This window comes from Mastigoproctus giganteus, chromosome 5, assembly GCF_048544385.1.
Source record: "Mastigoproctus giganteus isolate SK-2022 chromosome 5, ASM4854438v1, whole genome shotgun sequence".
NCBI lineage: Eukaryota > Metazoa > Arthropoda > Arachnida > Uropygi > Thelyphonidae > Mastigoproctus > Mastigoproctus giganteus.
This window is the reverse complement of record NC_143579.1, coordinates 202,974,665-202,997,933: the sequence shown is the minus strand read 5'-3', so window position 1 is coordinate 202,997,933 and position 23,269 is coordinate 202,974,665. Positions and strand designations below refer to the sequence as shown.

At 37.4% G+C, this 23,269-nt stretch overlaps 1 protein-coding gene across 1 annotated transcript in view; it reads right to left on the bottom strand.

Annotated features, from left to right (window-relative positions):
• The window catches only part of LOC150086017 (uncharacterized), a 210,007-nt gene that overhangs the window by 112,458 nt on the left and 74,280 nt on the right, over positions 1–23,269 (bottom strand). The window contains exon 5 of the mRNA XM_090374773.1: positions 18,815–18,989. Within this exon, the coding sequence (XP_090230899.1) occupies positions 18,815–18,989 (175 nt within the window). The remainder of the gene's footprint in view (positions 1–18,814; positions 18,990–23,269) is intronic.

Genomic DNA, 23,269 nt, shown 5'->3' with positions numbered 1-23,269 from the left:
TTTTTTCAAATACGAAAAGGCGGATTCACATAGATATGTGGAACCAAAACAGGAATTTAAAAGTTCACTATATTTTTTTACATTTGGGTACTTCTCTCGGCAAACATATTTCCAAAAGTCTTTTTCTGATGATCTGGCTTTTAGGAAGATGTTGTTTCACAATGTAATAATTTCATTTTCAAGTAATATTTTCTCCATGTGAAAAATCTCAGCGATTTTTTCTGCAATTTGTTTCATATCTAAGTCGGCATTAAATGGATAAAAATGCATTCAACAATGTCTTCAATTGTTTTAAAATCACTGAATCTGGTTTCAAAATCATCCACAACTTTCTCAATTTCAGAAACATATTTCTCACTATTAAATTCAAAAACAGGATTTCATATCTGGTAAGTATTTGCTTGGCACACCCAGAGTCCTGAGCTGGATATCATCATTCTTCTTTCTTGGTGATTTCCTTCTACTTTCTCTCTCTCTCTCTCTCTCTCTCTCTCTCTCTCTCTCTCTCTCTCTCTCTCTCTCTGGGTAACTCAGAATTTTTTTTTTGGCTGGTTTTTGACATAAACCTTAGGCTTCCTTGCACCATATGGCTAAAATAATAATATTTTGAAAATGATCATGCATACTTGCAAAATGTTAGAATTTTTTTTCTTTGAGATCCTTAGCCATTGCCAAAAATGGATATTTATATTCAGAAATACTACTAATCATGTCACCCACATTTTAATTTTTTCCTTGTAATTCCAAATTCAGATCACTTAATTTACTGGTAAAATCAGCCAAAAAAAAGCCAGATCACACAACAACTCCGTATCTTGTAGCTGCCGATAATCATCTCCTCTTTGATTTTTTTAAAAATTTTATTCAGGAAATTTTGAAATCTGTAGAAACTTACTCTGACTCAGCCACCTCATATCTGTGTGTAATATCAGATCTGGTTCATTTTCATAGAGTTGCATTTTGAAATATCTCATTTGAAGAGATTGTCCTCTGATGGAATTCACGATTTCAAAAGCTATGACCATAACATTTTTAGTATTTAATCTTTTTCTGGCTAACACTTGTTGGTAGATGATACAGTGGTAACTCAAAAAAATCTGGGAATTCGTCATCCTTTTGGCATAATGCGATGAATCCATTAAGACGCCCCCGTCATTGCTTTAGCTCCATCTGTTGTTACTGACACAAGCTTAAATAGTGGTAATTTAATTTTTTCAATAAAATTTTTGAATGCGTTAAATATATCAAGACCTCTGGTTCTTTCTTTTAACGAAACCATATCCAGCAGTTCTTCTCTAGTGGCAGAATCATTGAAAACTATACAAATAAAAACGAGCAATTGAGCTGCATCACTGACGTCTGTAGATTCATCTAGTTGTAAAGAAAAGGACACACAATTAGCAAATTGAACACGCAATTGTTCGTTCACATTTTTACTCATTTTTTCTATGCATAGCATCACAGTATTTCGAGATAATTGCTGATCTTGAAGAGCACTAAAAGCAGTGCAAATCAAACAACAACATTTTTCTTTTATCATTACAAAAAAGTATTCTAGTTCCCACTCTTGATGAAAATGATACGTTTTACTCTTTTTCGTAGTATTCATTTTAAATAAAAGGGTATTAAATTAACGTATAAGTACTGTCCAGTTATTAATATTAAGTAAACTAAATAAGAATTCGACACATACACTGCTCTCCACAACGTAACTGTGTGAATTTTCACTAGACAAGCCTAGCGGCTGAGCGGCGACAAGAGTAGTCACATGGTTCAGTGGATTTTTAAGAAGCGTATGCAGTGGGGCGCACAATAATAATAACATTTAGATTTTGACTAATCTATTTTTTATATATATTTAAAATTTGTCGTGACGTGATTGACCGAAATTAAAGCCGTGATCGACTTGTTGGCCACCCCTGCTCTATATGATTGTCTGACCATACATCTGCAGGCCGTTCAATTAATTTTATCAGAAAAGTATCAGTTCTTACTTGATTCTCAAAAGTTTATATGACTAACAGAACGTTCAAGGACATACATTCATTATGCATTACTTATCTCTTCATTGCAACGTAACAAATAAGAAAAGAAAATTATAATCATTATGATCATTCCAGAGTTATAACTTCACTGCTAGCAAAGCAGGAATGAAAAAAAGACTTTCAAGAAAGAAAGTGAAAAAGTCCTAAATAATTTGCAGAAATGGGAAAAGTGGTAGACCAGTGGCGTGCAAACTTATTTCACTCACAACCCCCTTTATTAAATATAAAATTGACGTGACTCCTCAATATAAACCCTGAGGGAGGATGACAAGATGTCGTCATCATCATCCTCATCATGAACTTGGTCTGGCTTAGGTCTTTTAAGACTTGTTTCGTTGTAGCTCTTGGAGGTGGTCTTGATCTCACCATCGTTGTCTTGGTCGACCAACATCTCTCTTGCCTGTAGGTTTGTAGTTAAAGGCTAATTTTGGGATCTGGTCTGGGTTCATTCTTTCTATGTGGCTGATCCATTTTTCCTGATACCGTTTTATGTCATTTACTATGTTATCTATTTTTAATTTCTTGTGGATATCTAAATTTCTTTGGTGGTCTACTCTTGTAAAGCCTAATAATGGTCTTAAAAATCTCATTTGTGCTGCTTCTAGTTTGTGTGCATATTTCTTATTTATGACCCAAGTCTCACAGCTGTAGAAGAGAGCTGGTTTTGAAGTGATGTTGTGCAGTCGTAATTTTGTTTCAGTTGTCATTTGTTTTCCAAAGTGGTGTTTAATCATTCCATTCATTTTATTATATTTTTGTAGTTTAGTGTGGATGTCTTTCCCTTCATTTGATATTAAATTTCCCAAATAGGTGAAGTCAGATATTTATTCTATTATTTTATCATCAATAACAATTTTAACTCTTTGTATGTTTTTTCCACATAATCCCATTGATTTTGTTTTTGAGGTGGAGATTTTCATCTCGTACCTTTTACCTATTTTATTAAGTTCATTTGCTGATATCTGTAGTTCATCTGCAGATTTGGAAATTATTACTTGATTATCAGCATATAATATAGTTTGGATTTTATTCCTGTTGTTCAACTGTATTCCTTTGTTAATTGTTTGTTTCCATTCTTTAAGAATTTTATTGATGTAGATATTAAATAAATTTGGTGATAGTTCACATCCTTGTTTCACTCCTTTATTGGTGTTAATTGGGTCTGATAGTTGGCCATTAGAATATTTTATACAGACTTCTGAGTTTTTATATAGGCTTTGGATCGCTTTCCAGAGTTGGGTTGGGATATTTTCCTCACGTAGAATCTGCCAAAGTTTTTCCTGGTTTACATTGTCATATGCTTTTTCATAATCAATAAAGAGCAGAAATGTTGGTAGATTGAATTCCCTTCTTTTCTCCAAAATTTGTTGTAGTGAGAAAATGGCATCTATTGTGCTTCTGCCTTTTCTGAACCCACATTTTTCTTCTTCTAAGAAGAAAAATGTGGGTTCAGAAAAGGCAGATTTTCTGAAAAAAACCCACATTTTTCTTCTTCTAAGAAGAAAAATGTGGGTTCAGAAGAAAAAAACGGGTTCGTTTAGGGACCTGGGGGTGGCAGGCAGATATGAAGTTCTCTGAGCAGTGCAGATGGGCTGCAAGAGTAGCTCATGGTGTATTGTCAATGATATATAGGAATTTTTCTAGCAGGGATAAGGAGGTGATTATTCCCTTGTATAAGGCAATGGTCAGGCCACACCTAGAGTACTGTATACAGGTCTGGAGGCCTCATTTCAAGAAGGATGCAGAGCTGCTGGAACGAGTGCAGAGAAGGGCAACAAGATTAGTGAATGGAACAAAGAGGTACTCTTACGAAGAAAGGCTTAAGTTTTGCAAATTACAGTGTCTGGAGACTAGGCACCAGCGAGGTGATCTGATAGAGGTGTATAAAGCATTGAATGGTTTGAGCATGCTCAATGCTGATGGGATTCTTCCTCTCGCTCAGAATAATCACCTGAGAGGGCATAAATTCAAATTGAGGAAAGACAGATGTAGGATAGACGTGCGGAAATTTGCCTTTAGCCAGCGAGTGGTTGGTTGGTGGAACAGACTTCCATCCCTTGTCTCCCTTGTCATGGAAGTTGATAGCCTAAATAAGTTTAAGGCTCAGCTGGACAGGTATTTGAACGAACAGAGGGGTGAAGTGGTGAAGTGGAAGTGTTTTTTTTTTTTTTTTAGCTGATGCTGCATAAGCTTGCTTTCTTGCATCAAATGCCTCTACTAATGCTAATGCTAAGAATTGTTCACTGTATTTATTAAGTTTATTCTTTAGTATATTAGAGTATAGCTTTGCAGCAGTTGACAGCAGTGTTATCCCTCTGTAGTTGTTAGGGTTATTTCTGGAGCCTTTTTTATGTGACAAGATGTTTAGAGAAGAAAAATGGCATTTTATAAATTATGTAGTAGAGGTTATTTAGTAGGTTATTTCTAGAGCCTTTTTTGTGTGACAAGAAAGGAAAATGAACAATTACAAAACAAAATTAATGAGAAGCATGAGCATGGATAACCGATAATATTTAGTCCATATTTGGATGCAATATTTGAAACTGCTAATCTTGTATCATCTTCTGGATCAAGTCTGAAATGCTGTTTTGTTTTTATAGTGTTAATTTTAAGAAACAAACCTCATATATATATGTAGACCTGAAAGGTAGCTAGCTATCTTTGTATCATCATTTTCAATAATTCTGGATACTCATCCCAAAGAGAAAGCTAAAATTTTTCACAAGTATTCTAGAAAGTTGTAGGCCACCATTGTACAGCATCAATATAACAATGATACATACACCATTGTTACAATATTGGTATAAGAATGATATAAATATAGTATCAATTATAGTATGGTTACAGAATGTTATAAACATGATTTAGTAGCCTTCTATATAATTCCATAGGTGTTGTATAGTTATATTAGAAAACCATAACTGTTTTAAGTCCATAACTATAGATATACATAGTAACACAGATGTGATCTCATAAAGTAATGGTATCACATAGTACATATAATGTAACTGAAAATGGCATAAGTCCTGTTGACAAATAATCCAGATATAATTAATACAATCTCATATCACGAGGAGTTTCCAAAAAGTAAAGAAACACATTTTTTCTATCAATAATATATAATAATACGAAGTTGAAATTACACACCAAGGAATAAGTGAACGTGCACTACTTCTCCACAAAGTCTCCAGTTTTATTGATACGCTTGTCCCGACGATGGATCAGTTTATCAGTTCCAGTACTGAAGAAGTCGGTGCCCACACGCAGTAACCAACATCACACTGCCTGATGAACTTCCTCATCCATGGTGAAATGCTTTCCTGAAAGGTGTTTTTTCAGAGAGCCGAACAAATAAAGTCTGAAGGCACTACGTCTGGGCTGTAGGGGAGATGTGACAGTTTCCCAACGATTACAGTGCAACCACTTGTGAGCAGTGTGGGCAGTGTGTGGAGTTGCGTTGTCGTGCAACAAAATCAAGCCACTTTTCAGGAGTCCTGGTCGTTTGCGTCGAATGTTAGCTTTCAGTTTTTTCAATGTTGCACAGTAAAACTGTGCATTGATTGTTCCTCCCTTCGGCAAGAAATCCACCAACAGAACGCCTTGCTGATCCCAGAACACATCATGTAGCCATGATGACTTTTCAGACACTGGGCAGTTTTGAATTTTTTGCGCACAGGAGATTGTGGATGTTTCCACGTCATGAAGTCTTGTTTGCTCTACAAGGTGAAGTGACGAACCCATGTTTTGCCTGCTGTGACTATGCAAGCAAGAAAATCCTCTCCTTCATCCCTATATTGCAACAAATTCTCCACACACACACACACACACACACACACACACACACACACACACACACACACACACACACACACACACACACACACACACACACACACACACACACACATCCCCATGCGTTTTGCTTTGTCCTCCTCTGACAATTGCCCAACAATTGTCAGAGGAGGCCAAATCGGACACCCAGCAGCAGCAGCACACCTTTTGAAAGCCAAGGACATTGTGAACAGTCAACCGGCTTACTCACATTCACTATTTGTGCAATTTCACTAGCCTGTTTTCAAGAACGATGCCCTTAATGCGTGAAATGTTGTCTTCTGCCTTGCTTGATGAAGGCCTCCCCACCTGATGTCAATCTTCAATATCAACACCGCCTGCTTTAAATTCATTGCGCCAAAAACAAACCTGCTTCTTTGTCATCACCTTTTCGCCATACACAGCAACCAATTCACAGTGAATGTCACTTGGTGAAGACCCTTTTGCTTGCAAAATGCGAATAACTTCATGAACACCTGTTTTGGACCACACTTGCATTGTAGCCACCATTTTGCAACTGGAATCTCCTGTGAGGCGACAGTACCGCAACACTGCACTGGCAGTCTTTTTGAACGTTATTAATGGGTCCATCTGTCCACAGTGTTTCATCTCATTCCCTTTCACTATTATTAAAAAAAAAGTGTTGTCTTACTGTTCGGAAACCCCTCGTATATATACTACATTATATTATACTGGTATCTCTTAGTTTTGTGCAGTATTCATTTATAAATTTAGATTAGAATCATGCCTAAGACTAGAGGAGCAAAGCAAAAGGTTCAAAGCACTCCTATGAATAGTAGATTTGTAATGTATTCTGTTTGTTTTCTCTTTGCAAAATTAATTTTAGCCATACATTATGATAACCCCAGGGGCTCACAGCTGGTGAGTATGGGCTTGGCACACCCAGGGTCCTGAGCTGGATATCACCATTCTTCTCTTTCTTGGTGATTCCCTTCTACTTTTGACTCTTTCTCTTTCTCTCTCTCTCTCTCTCTCTCTCTCTCTCTCTCTCTCTCTCTCTCTCTCTCTCTCTCAGGGTAACTCGGGAACTTTTTTTTTTCCTGGTGCAGCATAAGCCTCAGGCTTTCTTGCACCATATGGCTATTAATAATAATAATAATAATAATAATATAACCAAAACATTCTGATGGGCTTTTATGGGGGCTTGAAGAACAGGGCTAATGCCCTTGAAGGAATAAAAGAGAAGGACCCATCAAGCACTCAGCATCCCAGCTCAACATCTGTGCCCATTCTTGAGCAACAACAACAACGTCCTTAATAGCAGAGATCTCTGGTTCCAAAAGAGGTAGAAATCATTGGTGACCCTATTACATAAAAAGGATCGGTAAAATAGAACCAGAGTAGCCGTTATTGATGCATAAGCGAAACACCATCTCGTGAAAACCTGGAAGACAAAAGTGGAGATGGATAGATGAAATTCATGAGTTTGTGGGTAGTAAATGGATGGCCAGTGCTCAAAACAGAAGGAACCGGAAAGTTGCTGGAGAGGCTGTTGCAGCAGTGGATTGAAAAATGGCTGATGATGATGTCTGCCAGGGACTAAAGTTGATGTTTAGAGCAACTACCTTCTTTTAAGGTCTACCTTCTTCTAATTTCAGTTTTAATGGTACAAAAATTACTAAGGCTATACTGCACCAGGACAAAATTAAAATAAATAAAAAAAAAAGATCAAGATTTTGGTAAACTTTTAAATAGGTTACCTCATCAAAAGGTTATATATACATAAATAAAAGGCAGTATAAGAGTAAAAGCAAATTGTCAATTTTATATAAGTGTATACAGATTAATAATTTATATAAAATTAAAAACTGTTGACATATGGACACTGTCAGATAAAATCTGATCAAATGCACACAGTTCAGTAAGATGGCTAAAAGTTATAAAATGTGCAAATTTTAAAATTGATACATACCATTAAAACATGCTTAATGGAGAAAACGGTACTGAACCACCAACACACATAGAAGGATCACCAGCCCTCAGCATTTGGCTGCAGTATCAGTCAAATCATTTCTGCCAATCCCAATGTGGCTGGGGATCCAGCAGAAGCATATATTGAATCCACCTTTATAGAGAGCATATCTGCTGAACCAGGAAGAGGGTTGGATGAACAGCGTATCTCACTGCTGATAAAGAATGTAGTGCACTCAAGGAAATTGTGTATATAATAAATGGTTGGTATCGGCAAGTTCTTATGTGACTCAAAGCTAACTCTATAGCATGCAGCTCTGCAGTGTAATGCTGCATTCAGGAGGAATCTGCTCAAATATAGTACTGTCTGAAAAGACAGAAGTCAATCCCACATGATTCCATATTTGAGCCATCTCTGTAAACTGGCAAGAAGTCAGAATGTTCAGCTCTGTATGCTGAATATATACAGAGCTGAACATTCAATATACAGATGAAGTCAGATTCTGAGAATCTGACTTCATCCAGTTCTTTAAGGAGAAGTTGCATGCTGGTACTTGAGTATGACAGGGTGGAAACTGCCTTGGTGACTGGACAATCTTGTCTACTGGGATGTTAAGCTGTCTGAGTAGCTTGTGGATATGAATACCAAATGGAGAGTTGGCAGTCTGACAAGTGCCATAAAGATTTTCCCATCATGGCTTAAAAACAGATATCCACATGGGGTGGTCTGGCAGGGAGTTCATCTTAAAGCATACTTTAGAGATAACTGTTTTCACTGAAGTAATAAAGATGGTTCATTTGCTTCAGCATACAGACTTTGGACAGGAGATGTTCTGAATGCACCAGCAGCAATACGAATAGCCTGAGAGTGAACAGGGTCAAGCCACTGAAGGATGCTATTTATAACGAATGCATAGACCCGAGACCCATAATCTAATTTTGATTCAGTCTGCTCTCCAGGAAGTAAAAGGGAGAGAGCATGGAGGATGTTCAACCCTCTCATGCACTTTGTACACAGATGATAAATTATGTTGAAAGAACATCAACTTATTGTCAAATATGAGCTCCAAGAATTTTGTCTCTGGTATTAACAGAATAGTGCTTTGTTCAAGGTGAAGATTACCCTTCAACAAAAATGTAAGAAACGGTCTTCTGGGTAAGAACCTGAAATCACTGGCCCAGGAGTTAAGGTGATCACTCTCAATAACCCTCATGCTGCATGACTGAGAAAATATGCTAAAGTCATCAACATAGAAGACACTGTTTATGATTGTAGGAACTTGTTCAGTAATGGAGTTTACTTTAATAGCAAAGTGCATAAAACTTATAACAGATCCATGTCATACTCCCTCCTCTTAGCATAAGGGCTGAGGGAGAGTGAATCCTACATGAACTTGGAAAAAATGACAGGATAAAAAGTTTTTAATAGAAACAGGAAGATAACCTCTTAGTTAGTTATTTGGTTTTTAGGAGCATTAGCAACTAAGGCCATATTGCTCCGGGATATGCGGTGGTCATTCCCAGACCTTTCTGCATCCTCCGTATTTGGTGGTGACGGGCTCGAACCCCAGGTCTAATCAAGAAGCGTGTGCTACGCACTGCTGCTCCTTCCCACCTGGCTACGGAGGCACCTGTAACCTCTTAGACTGAGGTTACAGAGATCTTTTAAAGTACCAAATCTCCAGGTTGTGTCATACGCTTTTTCCATATGAAAGAAGATGGATACTAGTGCTCTCATTTTAGGAAAGCACCTTGAATATATGTTTCCAGGCTAAGTAGTAAAAAGTGGACCTATTCTTCAGTACTGAATGCCAAAGAGAAGGTCATTTTTGATTCTAAGTACCATATAAGATGAGCACCGACCATTCTCTCCAATATTTAGTACAAAGAACTAGTGAGAGCAACAGGACATTGTTGGGAATTTAGGATTCCCAACAAACAAACTTTCAGGCTTAGCAAAAGAAGAAACAGTTGCCTTGCATCAGGTGTCCAGAAACTGCTCTTCAAGGAAGATTCTGTTGTATAGGAAGAGAAGGTGGTCCGTGGATTTTGATGAAAGGTGTTTAATCATTTCATAATGGATGTCATCTCCCCAATAGTACTTGCCTTTGTAAGGGTGAGAGCTGTTTTCAGCTTGTGAATGAGTGGCATGTTACTCGGTAAACCTTTAATGTAAAATTAAGAGACTATTTTTCATTTCACTGTTTAAGGACCAGAAACTCTACAGAATAAGATGATGTCACTGAGATGCTATAAAATGTTTCCTTTAGAGCATTGGCTACTACAGTTGAGTCTGCAATAGTGCATCCATTACATTCCAGGACCAATGAGGAGTGTGATGTGTATTTTCCCTTCATTTTCTGGATTTTGTCCCTGTCCACCTTAAAGCTGATTGTCTGGGTAACAGAGGAAGTAACACAGATCTATAATTCCTTTTGGCTCTGATGTTGGATATAATGTGCTTCAGTGCATGCACATTTAAAAGCTACAGTACAGTAGCTGGTGTTTTATCGTTAATATCCCCAGGCTTTGTTTTATGCCCTTTTTTTTGCTATTGTGCATTCTGAATTTCACCATGGTTTGGGAAATGGTGGAAACCAGATATATATTTTGGAATTACAATTGCAACTGCATGTATGATACTTTCTGTGATATACGTGACTGCATCACTGAGCCTGTGGCTGACTAGTGAAGTTAAACTTTGCCAGATTTTGAAAGGCATTCCGAATCAGGCTGAACAATTTTCCACCAGGATAGGTTAAAAGGAAGACATAGTATTAAGTAAGGAGGTTATCATGGGAAGTGATCACTCTCATATGGGTTCTCCTCCACTTCCTAAGTAAGTGAATGATAACAGCACTACCCCACAGATTGTTATGTCCACTGAAATCCTCAAGAAGGGAATTTCTGGGGGGTGTAAAGTACTTCTGGGGGATGTTAGTCCTAGGTGGCAAACAGCTAGAGAAGACTGTTAAAAACCCCAATACAAGGCGAATATCTATTGCTTCTGTGGTGGTGGTCATAAATAGCAAAGGCTGAAATGGGGTCTGGCTGCCCATAAGGATAAGTGTTTAGTCTTGGCATTATCTTATAAAGGCCTTTGTGTTGAAAAAATTGAGAAATTGTTAGAACTTTCTGATTCAGAATCTGATTTACTTTTCAGGATCAGGTTATTTTCAATCCCGATGATATATCATGCAGCAGTAATGGAGAAATAGATGACAACCTGTCAACCAGATAGGTTGTCATTTATTGTGGCAGAGAAGAAAAATCCATGGGATGCATATAAATTATCAAGAGACACAGAAACCCATGGTAGATATAAGCTAGTCTGTAATCAAGTCACAAAGGAGATTGAGCTGGCAAAAGGCAGATTATGAGAAATCTTTGGAAAAGGATGCAAAGAAAAACAACCAAGACTTCTTTAATTAAGTAAACTCTTAAAGGAAGGGGATAAATCCATTTGGTCCACTTGATACTGACTGTTGATAATTCTGCTAAGGTAGCTGACAAACTGAATGAGTATTTTGCATCTACATTCACGCATGAAGAATTTTGTAGGAAGTGGAGGACAGACTTATCAAATTCTAACAGGGAGCTAAATTATTTTGTAATAACTGAGAGGAAACTGGAGGAGAAATCATTGAAGTTAAACATAAGAAAGACAACTGGGGTGGATAGGATCTATCCAGTTATATTAAAGGAGGCAGCAAAGAAAGTAAGCAAACCCTTAGCCATGATTATGAGAGCATCCTGGACCCAGGGGAGGTTGCCACGGACTGGAGATGTGAAAATGTATCTCCAATTAACAAAGGGGATCAAAGGGTGACGTGAGTAATTACAGACCTGTTAGTTTAACTTCTGTTCCAGGGAAAATAATGGAGTCACTGGTTAAAGAAGCATTGCAGGATCATCTAGACAAGACTGCAGTTATAGTTCAGACACAGCATGGGTTTGTTAAGGGTAAGTTTTGCATGACCAATATTAGCATTAGTAGAGGCATATGATGCAAGAAAGCAAGCTTATACATCATCAGACAAACAAAAAAAAAAAAAAAAACCGTTCCCATTTCACCCATCCGGTCGCTCCAAATGTTTGTCTAGTTCAGCCTTAAACTCATTTAAGCTACCAACTTCCACAACAGATGGAAGTCTGTTCCAGCAATCAACTAACAACTGGCTAAAGGCAAACTTCTGCACATCTATTCTACAACTGTCTTTCCTCAATTTGAATCTATGTCCCCTCAGGTTCTTAATCTCAGCAAGCAGAAGTATCCCGTCAGCATTGAGCCTGCTCAAACCATTCAAGGCCTTATACACCTCGATCAGATCACCTCGCAGATTATCCGATCGCCTAGTCTCCAGATGCTGCAACCTACAGAACTTAGGCTTTCTTCGTAAGCGCACCTCCTTTGTTCCTCTCAGAAAATCTTGTTGCCCTTCTCTGTACTTGTTTTGGAAGCTCTACATCCTTCCTAAAATGAGGATTCCAGACCTGTATACAGTACTCAAGGTGTGGCCTGACCATTGCCTTATACAAAGGGATTATCACCTCCTTGTCTCTGCTACCAAAATTCCTATACATCATTGACAAAACTCCATTACCTGCTCTGGCAGCCCATCTGCACTGCTCAGAGAACTTCATAACTGACTGCACAGGTCTTTTTCATTCTCCACCTTCCTGAGTGTAGTACCACACAGTCGGTACGTTTCTCTTGGGTTACTGCTGCCCATATGGAGAACTTTGCATTTGTCAATGTTAAACTTCAGTTGCCACTTCTCAGCCCATCTGCCTAACTTTTCTAGATGCTGTTGCAGTAGCATACTGTCTTTACTGTCATTAACAACCCTGCCAACCTTTGTATCATCTGCAAACTCAGAGGACATTAAGCCTGATATACCTTTATCAATATCGTTGTTGAATATTCAAAACAATGGGCCAAGCACCGAATCCTAGGGAACTCCACTAATAGCCTTTGTCCATGAAGAGCAGTATCCATTGATTACCACACTCTGTCATCTCCCACTCAACCATCCCTTTATCCATTGTAGCAACTTACCCTTAATGCCATACCTCTCCAATTTGTACAGCAGTCTTCCATGTGCAACAGTATCAAAAGCTTTCCTGAAATCCAAGTATATGATATCAAGATTATTTTTTGCATCAAGTTCCTTTGGGACACACACACACACACACACCATAGTATATAATCAAATTGGTCAGACAAGACTGCCCCTTAACAAATTGTCTAGATGATCCTGTATCACCTCTTTAACCAGTGACTCCATTATTTTCCCCGGAACAGAAGTTAAATTAACAGATCTATAATTATTTGTGCCACCCTTTGAAACCCCTTTGTGAATTGGGGATACATTTGCAACTCTCCCATCCATGGGGACCTCCCCTGACCCTGAGGATGCTCTCATAATTATGGCTAAGGGTTTGCTTACTTCGCTTGCTGCCTCCTCCATTATAACTGGATAGATTCCATCTGCCCCAGGTGCCTTTTTTACATTTAACTTCAACAATTTCTCCTCCACTTTGCTCTCAAAATCACTTAGCTGATTTTGAGAGCAAAGTTATTACAAAATCACTTAGCTCCCTGTTAGAGCGTGATATACTTCTGGCATCATTCCCCTCCTTGAATAACTCCTCACGTGTGAATGTAGATACAAAACTCATTCAGTTTATCAGCTACTTGAACAGGATCAATAGTTGTTGTTGTTTGGTTTTTAGGGGCATTATCAACTAAAGCCATATTGCTCTGGAAATATGTGGTGATCATTCCCTGACCTTTCCGCATCCTCCGTATTTGGTGGTGACGGGCTTGAACCCCAGTCTAATCAAGAAGCGTGTGCTACGCACTGCTGTTCCTTCCCACCTGGTTACGGAGGAGCCCAGGATCATCAATAGCTGAACCATCTTTGTTAAATGAACCAATCTGATTCATCCCTTCCTTCTAGAATTTACATAAGTAAAGAACTCTTTGCTGTTTTTCTTTACTTATGTAAACTCTAGAAGATGATTGTATACTATGATTGGATTAGAATATGATTGGATACTGTGATGTAGTCACAAAGGAACTGGATGCAAAAAATAATTTTGATAACATATAAAGTCAGTCCTCAACACGTGTTTACACTACTAGAATTCGATCATACACGATTTATAAATGGGGGAACGATATCGTATATAACACAAACCGAATTCGCTTATGCACGATTCGCCTTTGTGTTTCCAAGAAATGGCAGTCGAATGCGGAATCTCCCCAACTGAATGCAACACGATAGGAATGAAGAGAAGATTCTGAAAATGTATTTTTGTTTTTTATATCAGTGAAGTGGAAACACATTTCACCATAATAAGGTAAAAACCCACACAATTCCAGCTATCGGTATTATCACAAATACCATTAGATCGAGTTTACTACCAGTTTATAACAGATTCCACTAGCAGAAATGCAAATGGAAATTATTTTTATTGTCTTATGGTAGTAACCCCTAGAAATGTGCTTTAGTAAAATGTGAGGTGTTAATAGGGTGTCTCTGCCTTTACGGTGTTGTTTATTCAGTTGCTACACGCGCGCAGCTTTGTTTATGTGTATCAAGCGTGCCTCCTCATTTTGTAATTGTGCTTTATTCCCTAAAAATGAGTGAAATACTTAAAAGGTGTGAAAAGGAAGCATCCTGGTGAAGACACTACAGATTCAGAGAGAAAAAGAAAAGCAATATCGATAAACAGAAGCGGACTGAGTCAAAAATTCTTACCCGGGAAAATTTGTAGTGGCCTCATACTATGGTTTATGGCCAAAATCACACTGGCCTCCAGCCCACCGTGGTTTTTCCAGTAAGGCCGGAGGCCGGTGTGATTTTGGCTGCCTCAGTCGATAGAGAAAAAATATGAAATTGTGAAACGCTTTGAGCGAAATGAAAGACCATATGATATTGCACATGCTACAGCCCTAAATGAGGCAATGCTGAGAATTAGAAAGAATGCAGAGAAAATAAAAACAACTTTCATAGCAGGAACAACTCAAAGTGTAATTAAAATCCATTAGATCAAGACACAAAGAATTGGAAGAGATGGAACAGCTGTCATCTGTTTGGATAGAAAATCAAACAAAAAAACAAGTTTGCTTACGAAAGAAGCAAAAGCAATATTTTATTACGTGATAGTTGTAATAAAATACATAAGTATTTTATTACAACTATTTTTGTAATCGTAATAAAATACTTCCATATTTTATTACGATTACAAAAAAAGTTGTAAATTATGATTACAAAAATTGTAATAAAATACATATTTTATTACAATTATTTATTGTGTTTGGTAATGTTTTGGTTACAAATGTGCGTTCAATCTTGGGTGGTTGGCACTTAACCCTACTTTTCCCATAGGGCCTTTTGTTTATATTGCACGATTTTGCATTGCACAAGGGTTTCTAGGAACACAACTATCGTGCTATACGAGGACTGACATACTTGGATTTTAGAAAATCTTTTGATACTGTTGCACATGGAAGACTACTATACAATTTGTAACAGTATAGCATTAAGAGCAAGTTGCTTCTATGGATAAAGGGTTGGCTGAGTGGGAGAAGACAGAATTGTAATCAATGGACACTGCTCTTCACGGACTAATGTTATCAGTGGATTCCCCCAGGGTTCGGTGTTGGGCCCATTCTTGTTTTCTGTATTTATCAGTGATACTGATTAAGGTATATCAAGGTTAATGTCCAAGTTTGCAGACTATACGAAGGTTGGCAGGGTTGTTAATGACAGTACACTAGTGCAACAGGATCTACAAATGTTGGGCAGATGGGCTGAGAAGTGACAACTGAAATTTAACATTGACCAATGCAAAGTACTGCATATGGGTAGCAGTAACCCCAGAGTAACATACCAACTGTGCAGATCTAAACTCCGGGTAGTGGAGAATGAAAAATACCTGAGGGTAATCAGATATGCAGTCAGATATGAACCTTTCTGAGCAGTGCAGACAGGCTGCAAGAGTAGCTCATGGGGCCTTGTCAATGATATACAGGAATTTTGCTAGCAGGAATAAGGAGATAATTGACAATATTCAGGCCACACCTTGAGTACTGCATGTAGGTCTGGAGGCCTCATTTTAGGAGGGATGTAGAGCTGCTGGAATCAGAGAAAAGCAATGAGATTGGGGGGGGGAAGGAATAAAGGGTTGCTTAAGTTCTGCAAACTTCAATGCTGGGAGACTAGGCACTTATGTGGTGATCTCATTGAGGTGTATAAGGCCTTCAATGGTTTGAGCAAGCTGAATGCTGATTGGATTCTTCCTCTTGCTAGGATTACACATTTAAGGGAGCAAAAATTCAAATTGAGGAAAGACAGTTGCAGAACAGATGAACAGCAAGTGGCTGATTGCTGGAAGAAACTTCCATCTGTCGTTAAGCTGATTCAAGGCAACTTAAATAAATTCAAGGCACACCTAGCAAACTTTTGGAATGATTGAATGGGTGAAATAGAAAGGGTTTTGATTTTTTTTTTTTTTTTTTTTTTTTTGGCTGTTGCTGTTCAAGCTTGCTTTCTTGCACATCCCATGCCTTTGCTAATGCTAAAACAAATGCAGGTATGGAAAACTGGAAACCAAAGAAAGTAAAAGATGTTTAAATCAAACTCTTTCCCTTCTCTGTTTTGAACTATGGATTCCATTCAAGTAATTTTCTGATATTCGGGTGACAGTCAAGTGAAGCAGACCTAATTTTAGCAAATTCCAGTTGGTCTGTGACAGCCAAATCTTCTGCTTGCACCTTCATAATGGTGGGACTGTTAGTAACTCTGGGTATATACCCCACATGCAAGTACTGAAATAAGGCACCTAGCATACTGGAGGTGACCACCCAGATGCGAACCAACGTAACCTGGTGTTGATATGTGGCACCCCCCACCACATGGAGGAATGCTCCACCACATGGAGGAATGCTTCCCATCTGTGTTACTAGGCAATACTAGGTGGTAGATGACTCTCATCAATCGGTGCAATACCACCACTTTGCTTATTGGATGCTTGAAGTGGTGGAACCCATGTTTAGTCTCCAGAGCAAATATCTGTCAACCCTTCATTTCTTCCATCATGCGGTATGATTCGTGTCTTTTGAAGTTATGATGAACATCATAGTCCAATCTTAATTATATTTCGAGGGTACAGCTCTAAAACGGTGTTCCAGAGGCAGGCCACTAGATAATCCACCAGACCAAACCTATTGGTAACTCTCTACGAGGCTTCCAGATCAGCTAGTGTGTAATCTCACTGTCCCTACTCTGCCAGATAGTGACTGGAGGAAGTTAGAGTAGTGTGCATGCAGGGGCATTGTTGAGGCCACGTTATGTCAAGGAGCCGGTTATATTCTTATCATTTGTATGCCATATCCAAAAATTTCATTACTTCATACAGCATATCCTCACCATGAATTGTCAAACTAATAGAACAAACTTATCTGCAAAAAGATCTAAACATCCCAAACACTTCCTCGTTCATTTCACAAATATACATGTTCTCGGTTCCAATCTCAGTGATGTCCACATCCACTTACAGTCTGCCAAATCCCATGTCATTTTTTTGACAAAATCCATTTATCAGAATCCACAACTGTCCATTTCAGTTGTCCGAATTATTCGCTGTATGATTCCTTTCACTTTAAAGGTAGTATTTGTGCATATATCCATTCTGATATTCCCTATCAGAGACTTAGTAATTTGGAATCACCCCTTTTTAAATCTTCTCTAGCTTAAACTCTCTATACCACAATGTGTCAAATTCATCTGTTGCCTCTTTTTATCTTTGAACTCTTTGGAACTTGGAACTCTTTGACTTCCTCCCTCAGAAATTTGACTTTCTCCAGTCCAATTTTCCTAATAGTGAGGTAATTTTCCTTGGTGATTTTAATATTAACAACTCCAGCTGGCTTCTGTTTTCCAGCCACAAGGCCCCAGCTGGTCAAAATGCTGATGCTTTTGCAATTACTAATGACCTCATACGAATTGTTCATTTACCTACCATCCTAACCATACAGCCAATACACTTGATCTTTTTTCCCATAAACAAGCAATCTAAGTATACAGTTGAGGTGAGTGGACCTTTAGGCACCACAGATCATAAATTCGTGATGGTCTCTTCTCCAATGCTGCCATTCTCAACCTCGTGTTGTTTGGCATTACAAGAATAAAAAATGCGATGATCTGCGAGATTTCTTTTCTTCTTTTCCTTGGTCAAATTACTGTTCCAAATCTTCTGATGTCAATATTTGCTCAGATCGTGTCAGTAGCCAACAGGGCTAGCCAGATGGGTAAAGTGCCTGCCTGGCAACCCAAAGGTCGCAGGTTCGAATCCTGCCTTGGGCTTGGATCAGAGTAAAATGCAAAAATTTTGGGAGGTGCATTATGGCCACAGAAGCCAAGGCACCAACAACTAACAAAAAAAAAAAAAAAAAAAGATTGTGTCAGTTTGTGAAACCTTGCCCTGCACAAACAGCTTCAACTTCTTAAATATCCACTCCTAATTCCTTAAATTCTCCAAGTAATTGAATTACTGATCTCCAAGTAATTCTCCAGTGGGGAAAAGATAACTTAGTTGATTTTAATCCTTCTAAAACTGAAGGGCTCATATTCACTATGAGTTTTTCAAAAATTTTTTAGCTCTTCAGTATTCTTCAGTGTTCATTTTTTTCATTTTTGTACTGGATTGGAACAGGAACAGCAGAAATAATGCTGGCACACAAGGAGATAAAGGCCCAAATCTAAAATTTTGAAAATCTGTCCACTGGAACTTGAGTTACATGTAAATGGATGGACATGGTGTAGACAACAAAGGCATTATACATATATGCTAATGAACCTAATATACATGCAAGGAAGAAACTCTTCTGGGCACCAAATCAATTATCAACAAATAAATTATAACAAAGGAGAAAAAGGTGAAATTTAAGTAGAATAAAAACTCCTATTCTACACAAACGTACTCGATTACAGTACCTATTCTGATCAAAGAAAGCCACTTCTTGTCTTATGATTGCAAAGAACAATTCTTTACGAATTCTTGCCACAAATCTCTGTCCTGCTAAAGTAAACAGCCATGCTCGAAACATGCCAGCTATGGCTCCTATTATATATATGAGGAGGAGGAGGAGTACTACATTCTTCAATTTCTCTGGAATAATAAAAAAAGCTTTATTAAGATACACATAAACACACAAGATACAGAATATCAAATTCATACTTGGGAAAATATAAAATGCAAAGATCATGATTGTAAAGAGCAGAAAAAGTATATCTGACTGACCAGTATGCAGTAAAGCCAACAGTATATTTGCCTAGTGTGTACATTTGTCCCCAGTAGGTGTGGTACTGCTTGTATCCTCACAAGCAGTACCCTTTAGTGGATACTACATGTTCTTTATATGAAAAATAATTTAAATTTAATAAATGCAATTTAAAAAAAATACTGATATTTATTACTTTAGTTAAAAATTTGGTGAGATCTACATCACAATCAACTGTATGCACATTTTTTTTTAGCCATCTGCAGCTCAAGGAAGCAGTAGTTTATTTTATTAATCTTAATCTTCAATTCCTTATTCCAAATTCTGTTTTTCTTATAACGTTTTTAAAATGCAATTTGAAACAACTAATTCATGTTGCTCTTCTTTTAATTAAAGATGACAGGAATGTAACATAAATCTTATTCCCTCTACTCACCTAGACAGGGTTCGGATCAGAATTTTGCTCTAATGGAAATAACTGACAATCCCTACAGAAAATTCTATTTTTTTCCTTAGATCATATAGCAATTACTATAGCAATCTTACGTGGAACTTGTGATAGTGTAAATGGTACACAGATTAATTTTTTATATAAAATAATTTTTAGTCCAAAATATCATCATCAGCCATTTTCAATCCACTGCAGGATGAAGGCCTCTCCAGCAACTTTCCAGTTCCTTCTGTTTTGAGCACTGGCCATCCATTTACTACCCAAAAACTCATGAATTTCATCTATCCATCTCTGCCTTTGTCTTCCAGGTTTTCTTCTAGCTCCTCTTGGGTACCATTCTGTTATTTTCTTAGTCCATCTGTCATTATGTCTTCGAGCTATGTGTCCTGCCAAAACCATTTTAGTTCTTTAGTATTGATAAGAATGTCCTTTACTGCCTAATCCATGTTTGCTGCCTAATCCATGTTTCTCTTCTTATCTAACAGTCTGATTCCCAGTATAATTTGTTCCATTCTTCGCTGTGTAGTTCTCAGCTTCTCTTCCATTCTTTTGGTGAGTGCCCAAGTTTCACTTCCATAAGTCATGGTGGGGAGTATACATTGATTCATTATTTTACGTTTCAGACAAACTGGGATATTGCTCTTCAGTATGTGACTATATTTCCTGAATGCTATCCATCCAAAATTTATTCTTCTCTTGACTTCCAGCCATTTATCATTATTACAGCTAATAACTTGTCCCAGATAAGTATACGACTCCACCTTTTCAATTACTGCTCCTTCAATCATTATTTCCCTTTCTGTGGCATACTTGTTCATCATTACTTTTGTTTTAGCCATATTCACCTTTATTCCAAAATCCTTACTAACTGTGCATAACTGATTAAGATTTTCCTCTAATTCTTTGGAATCGTGGCTTATGACAACAATGTCATCTGCAAATCGTAAATGGTTTAGGTACTCTCCGTTCACAATGACTCCTTTCTGTGACCAGTCTAATCTTCTGAAAGCTCCCTCAAGGGCAGCAGTAAACAGCTTCGGAGATATTGTGTCTCCTTGTCGAACTCCTTTCTCAATTTTAAATTTCCTACTGTCTTTGTCTAGTCTAATAAAGGAGGTAGCACTCTCATATATTTTCTTCAAAATCATAATATATGGGGTATCTATGCCTTGTCTTTGCAGTGCCCGAAACATTGCCTTATGCTGTATGGAGTCAAATGATTTTTCATAATCCACAAATGCCAGGCATAATGATGTTTTATATTCATTTGCTTTCTCCATTAGCTGTGATATTACGTGAAGGTGATCCATAGTTGAGAATCCTGTCCTAAAGCCAGCTTGCTCTTTCGGTTGATTCTCATCAAGTATTCTTTCTAATCTGTTAGTAATGACCCTTGTAAACAACTTGTAGATGTGGGATAACAAGCTAATTGGTCTATAATTTCCCATTTCTGATTTATCTCCTTTCTTATGCAGCAAAACTATGATTGCATTATTCCACTGCTTAGGCGTCACACCTTTTTTAATGCATTTTGTGAAGAGCCTTGCCAGTTTTTGTGTTATGTCTCTTCCTCCCAATTTTAACAACTCTACAGTAACTTCATCTTCCCCCGGGGCTTTCCGATTCTTCATTTTCTTCAATGCATGTTCTACCTCATCAGGAAGAATATCGGGTATGTCGTATGTGTTGCTACTTTGCAATCCATCTTCCCCACTGCTGGTATCATTCCCTCGCTCCTTGTATAATTCTCTATAGTAGTCTTCTGCTATTTGAATTATGCCTTCTCTGCTGTTTATAAGTACACCATCGCTATTCTTCAATTTCAGTATCATTTGTCTTTCTGTATTATTGCTCATGGCTGCTGATTTAAATCCTTTGTTTTCCCTTAATGCGTGTTCTACTTTTCTTGTGTTAAATCTTCTTATGTCCTCTCTGAGTCTCTTTCTAATGGCTTTGCATAACTCAGTATACTCAATTTTCTCCCTGTCAGTGTTTTTCTTGCTCTTCATTTGTCGTCTTCGGTTCATCATGACAAGTGTTTCTTGACTAATTTTTTCTTCTTTGGATTTCTTTTTACCTATAGGTTTCTTGGGCTTTATCACTTTCAGAAAGTTGTAATATTCCTCATCGATATCTTGGTCCTGAGCAGTCTGCAGAAGCTCAAACTTGTTCTTAAGTTCCAGTACATACTGCTTTTTCTCCTCCTCCTCTGTTATCTCAAAGACCTTTGTATTATTTACTCGAGTCAGTTTTTTCCTTTCCTACATCTATATCAAGTGTACATCTTACCATTCTGTGATCACTTCCAACATTTACCTTATTCAGGACGGTAACATCATTCACAATATATCTTCTGTTAGTGAGGATGAAGTCAATTTCATTAGTTGTTAATCCATTTGGCCTCTTCCATGTCCACTTTCTGTTCACCATTTTCTTGAAAAAAGTGTTCATTACTGACAGTCCTTGAGATTCTGCAAATTCCACAAGTCTTTCACCTCTTTTATTTCTTTCACCAATTCCAAAATTTCCTATAGTTACTCTTTCTGCACTGTTTTGCCTTTTTCCAACCTTAGCATTGAAGTCACCCATAATAGTGTAGTGGGTTTTCTGCTCATCTAGAAGACTCTCAATTTCGGTGTACATTTCTTCAACCTCTTCATCATCATTGATGAAGAGGTTGGTGCATAAATCATTATAATCTTTAGCTTTTACCTCTTAGAAATCTTGAGTATTAGTCTTGACACCCTTGGTGATGTACTTTTGAATTCCAAAATGTTGTTTTTAAAATCTTTATGGACCAGAAACCCAACTCCACCTTCACTCCTTTCACTGTTTCCATTGGTGTACAGCAGATTTCCACTTGATAAACTTATAAGTGATTCATTTCTTCTCGTTTCAGCCAAACCGATGATATTCCAATTCACATTTTCTAATTCCTTTTCCAGCTCTAATATCCTGTCTTCACCGATGAGTGATCGTACGTCCAAAATATACAAGATGTAATTTTTAAAAAAATGTATTAAATTTTTTTTTCAGAAATTGATCATTTAGTAGTTTTCCTTCTTTTAATACAAAAAGTGCCCAACTTACTAATAAATTTTATTTCAGAAGTTTACTAGAAACAAAGCACCACTCAAATTGTATAAAATGTATACCAACAACAGTGCCTGCTGTTCAGTTGCTAAATTTATTATAAATCTAGAAATCTTACAAATGGTGGTTAGGTTCCCTGAATAGTCAACAAAAGTATATTTAACCAATAATTTAGCTAAAGTATATTTAACCAATAATTTAGCTAAAGTATATTAACCAATAATTTAGCTAAAGTATATTTAACCAATAATTTAGCTAAAGTATATTTAACCAATGATATATCTATATTTTTGCAATAAAGTACTGTAATAATTTTAAAAAATAATAAAATAAAAACTCTGAATAAGAAAATACATATTTTTTTCTTTTTATTTTTGGTGAATGCTGTTGCAAGATTTGACCCTTTTACCTCAAAGTCTTACTGTGTGCCAAATACTTTGAGACCATGAAGAGACAACAGCATTTAACATACTGAAGCTATGAAAGTGCCACTTCCCCTAGTACAATAACTTTAAATTTATTATCTTGTATCTTTTTTTTATAAAACAGTTCACATACTATCTTCTGTGACAATATGCTAGATATGGCACTTTTTCCTTTGGAGGAGTCTGTGTTTGAATCTCA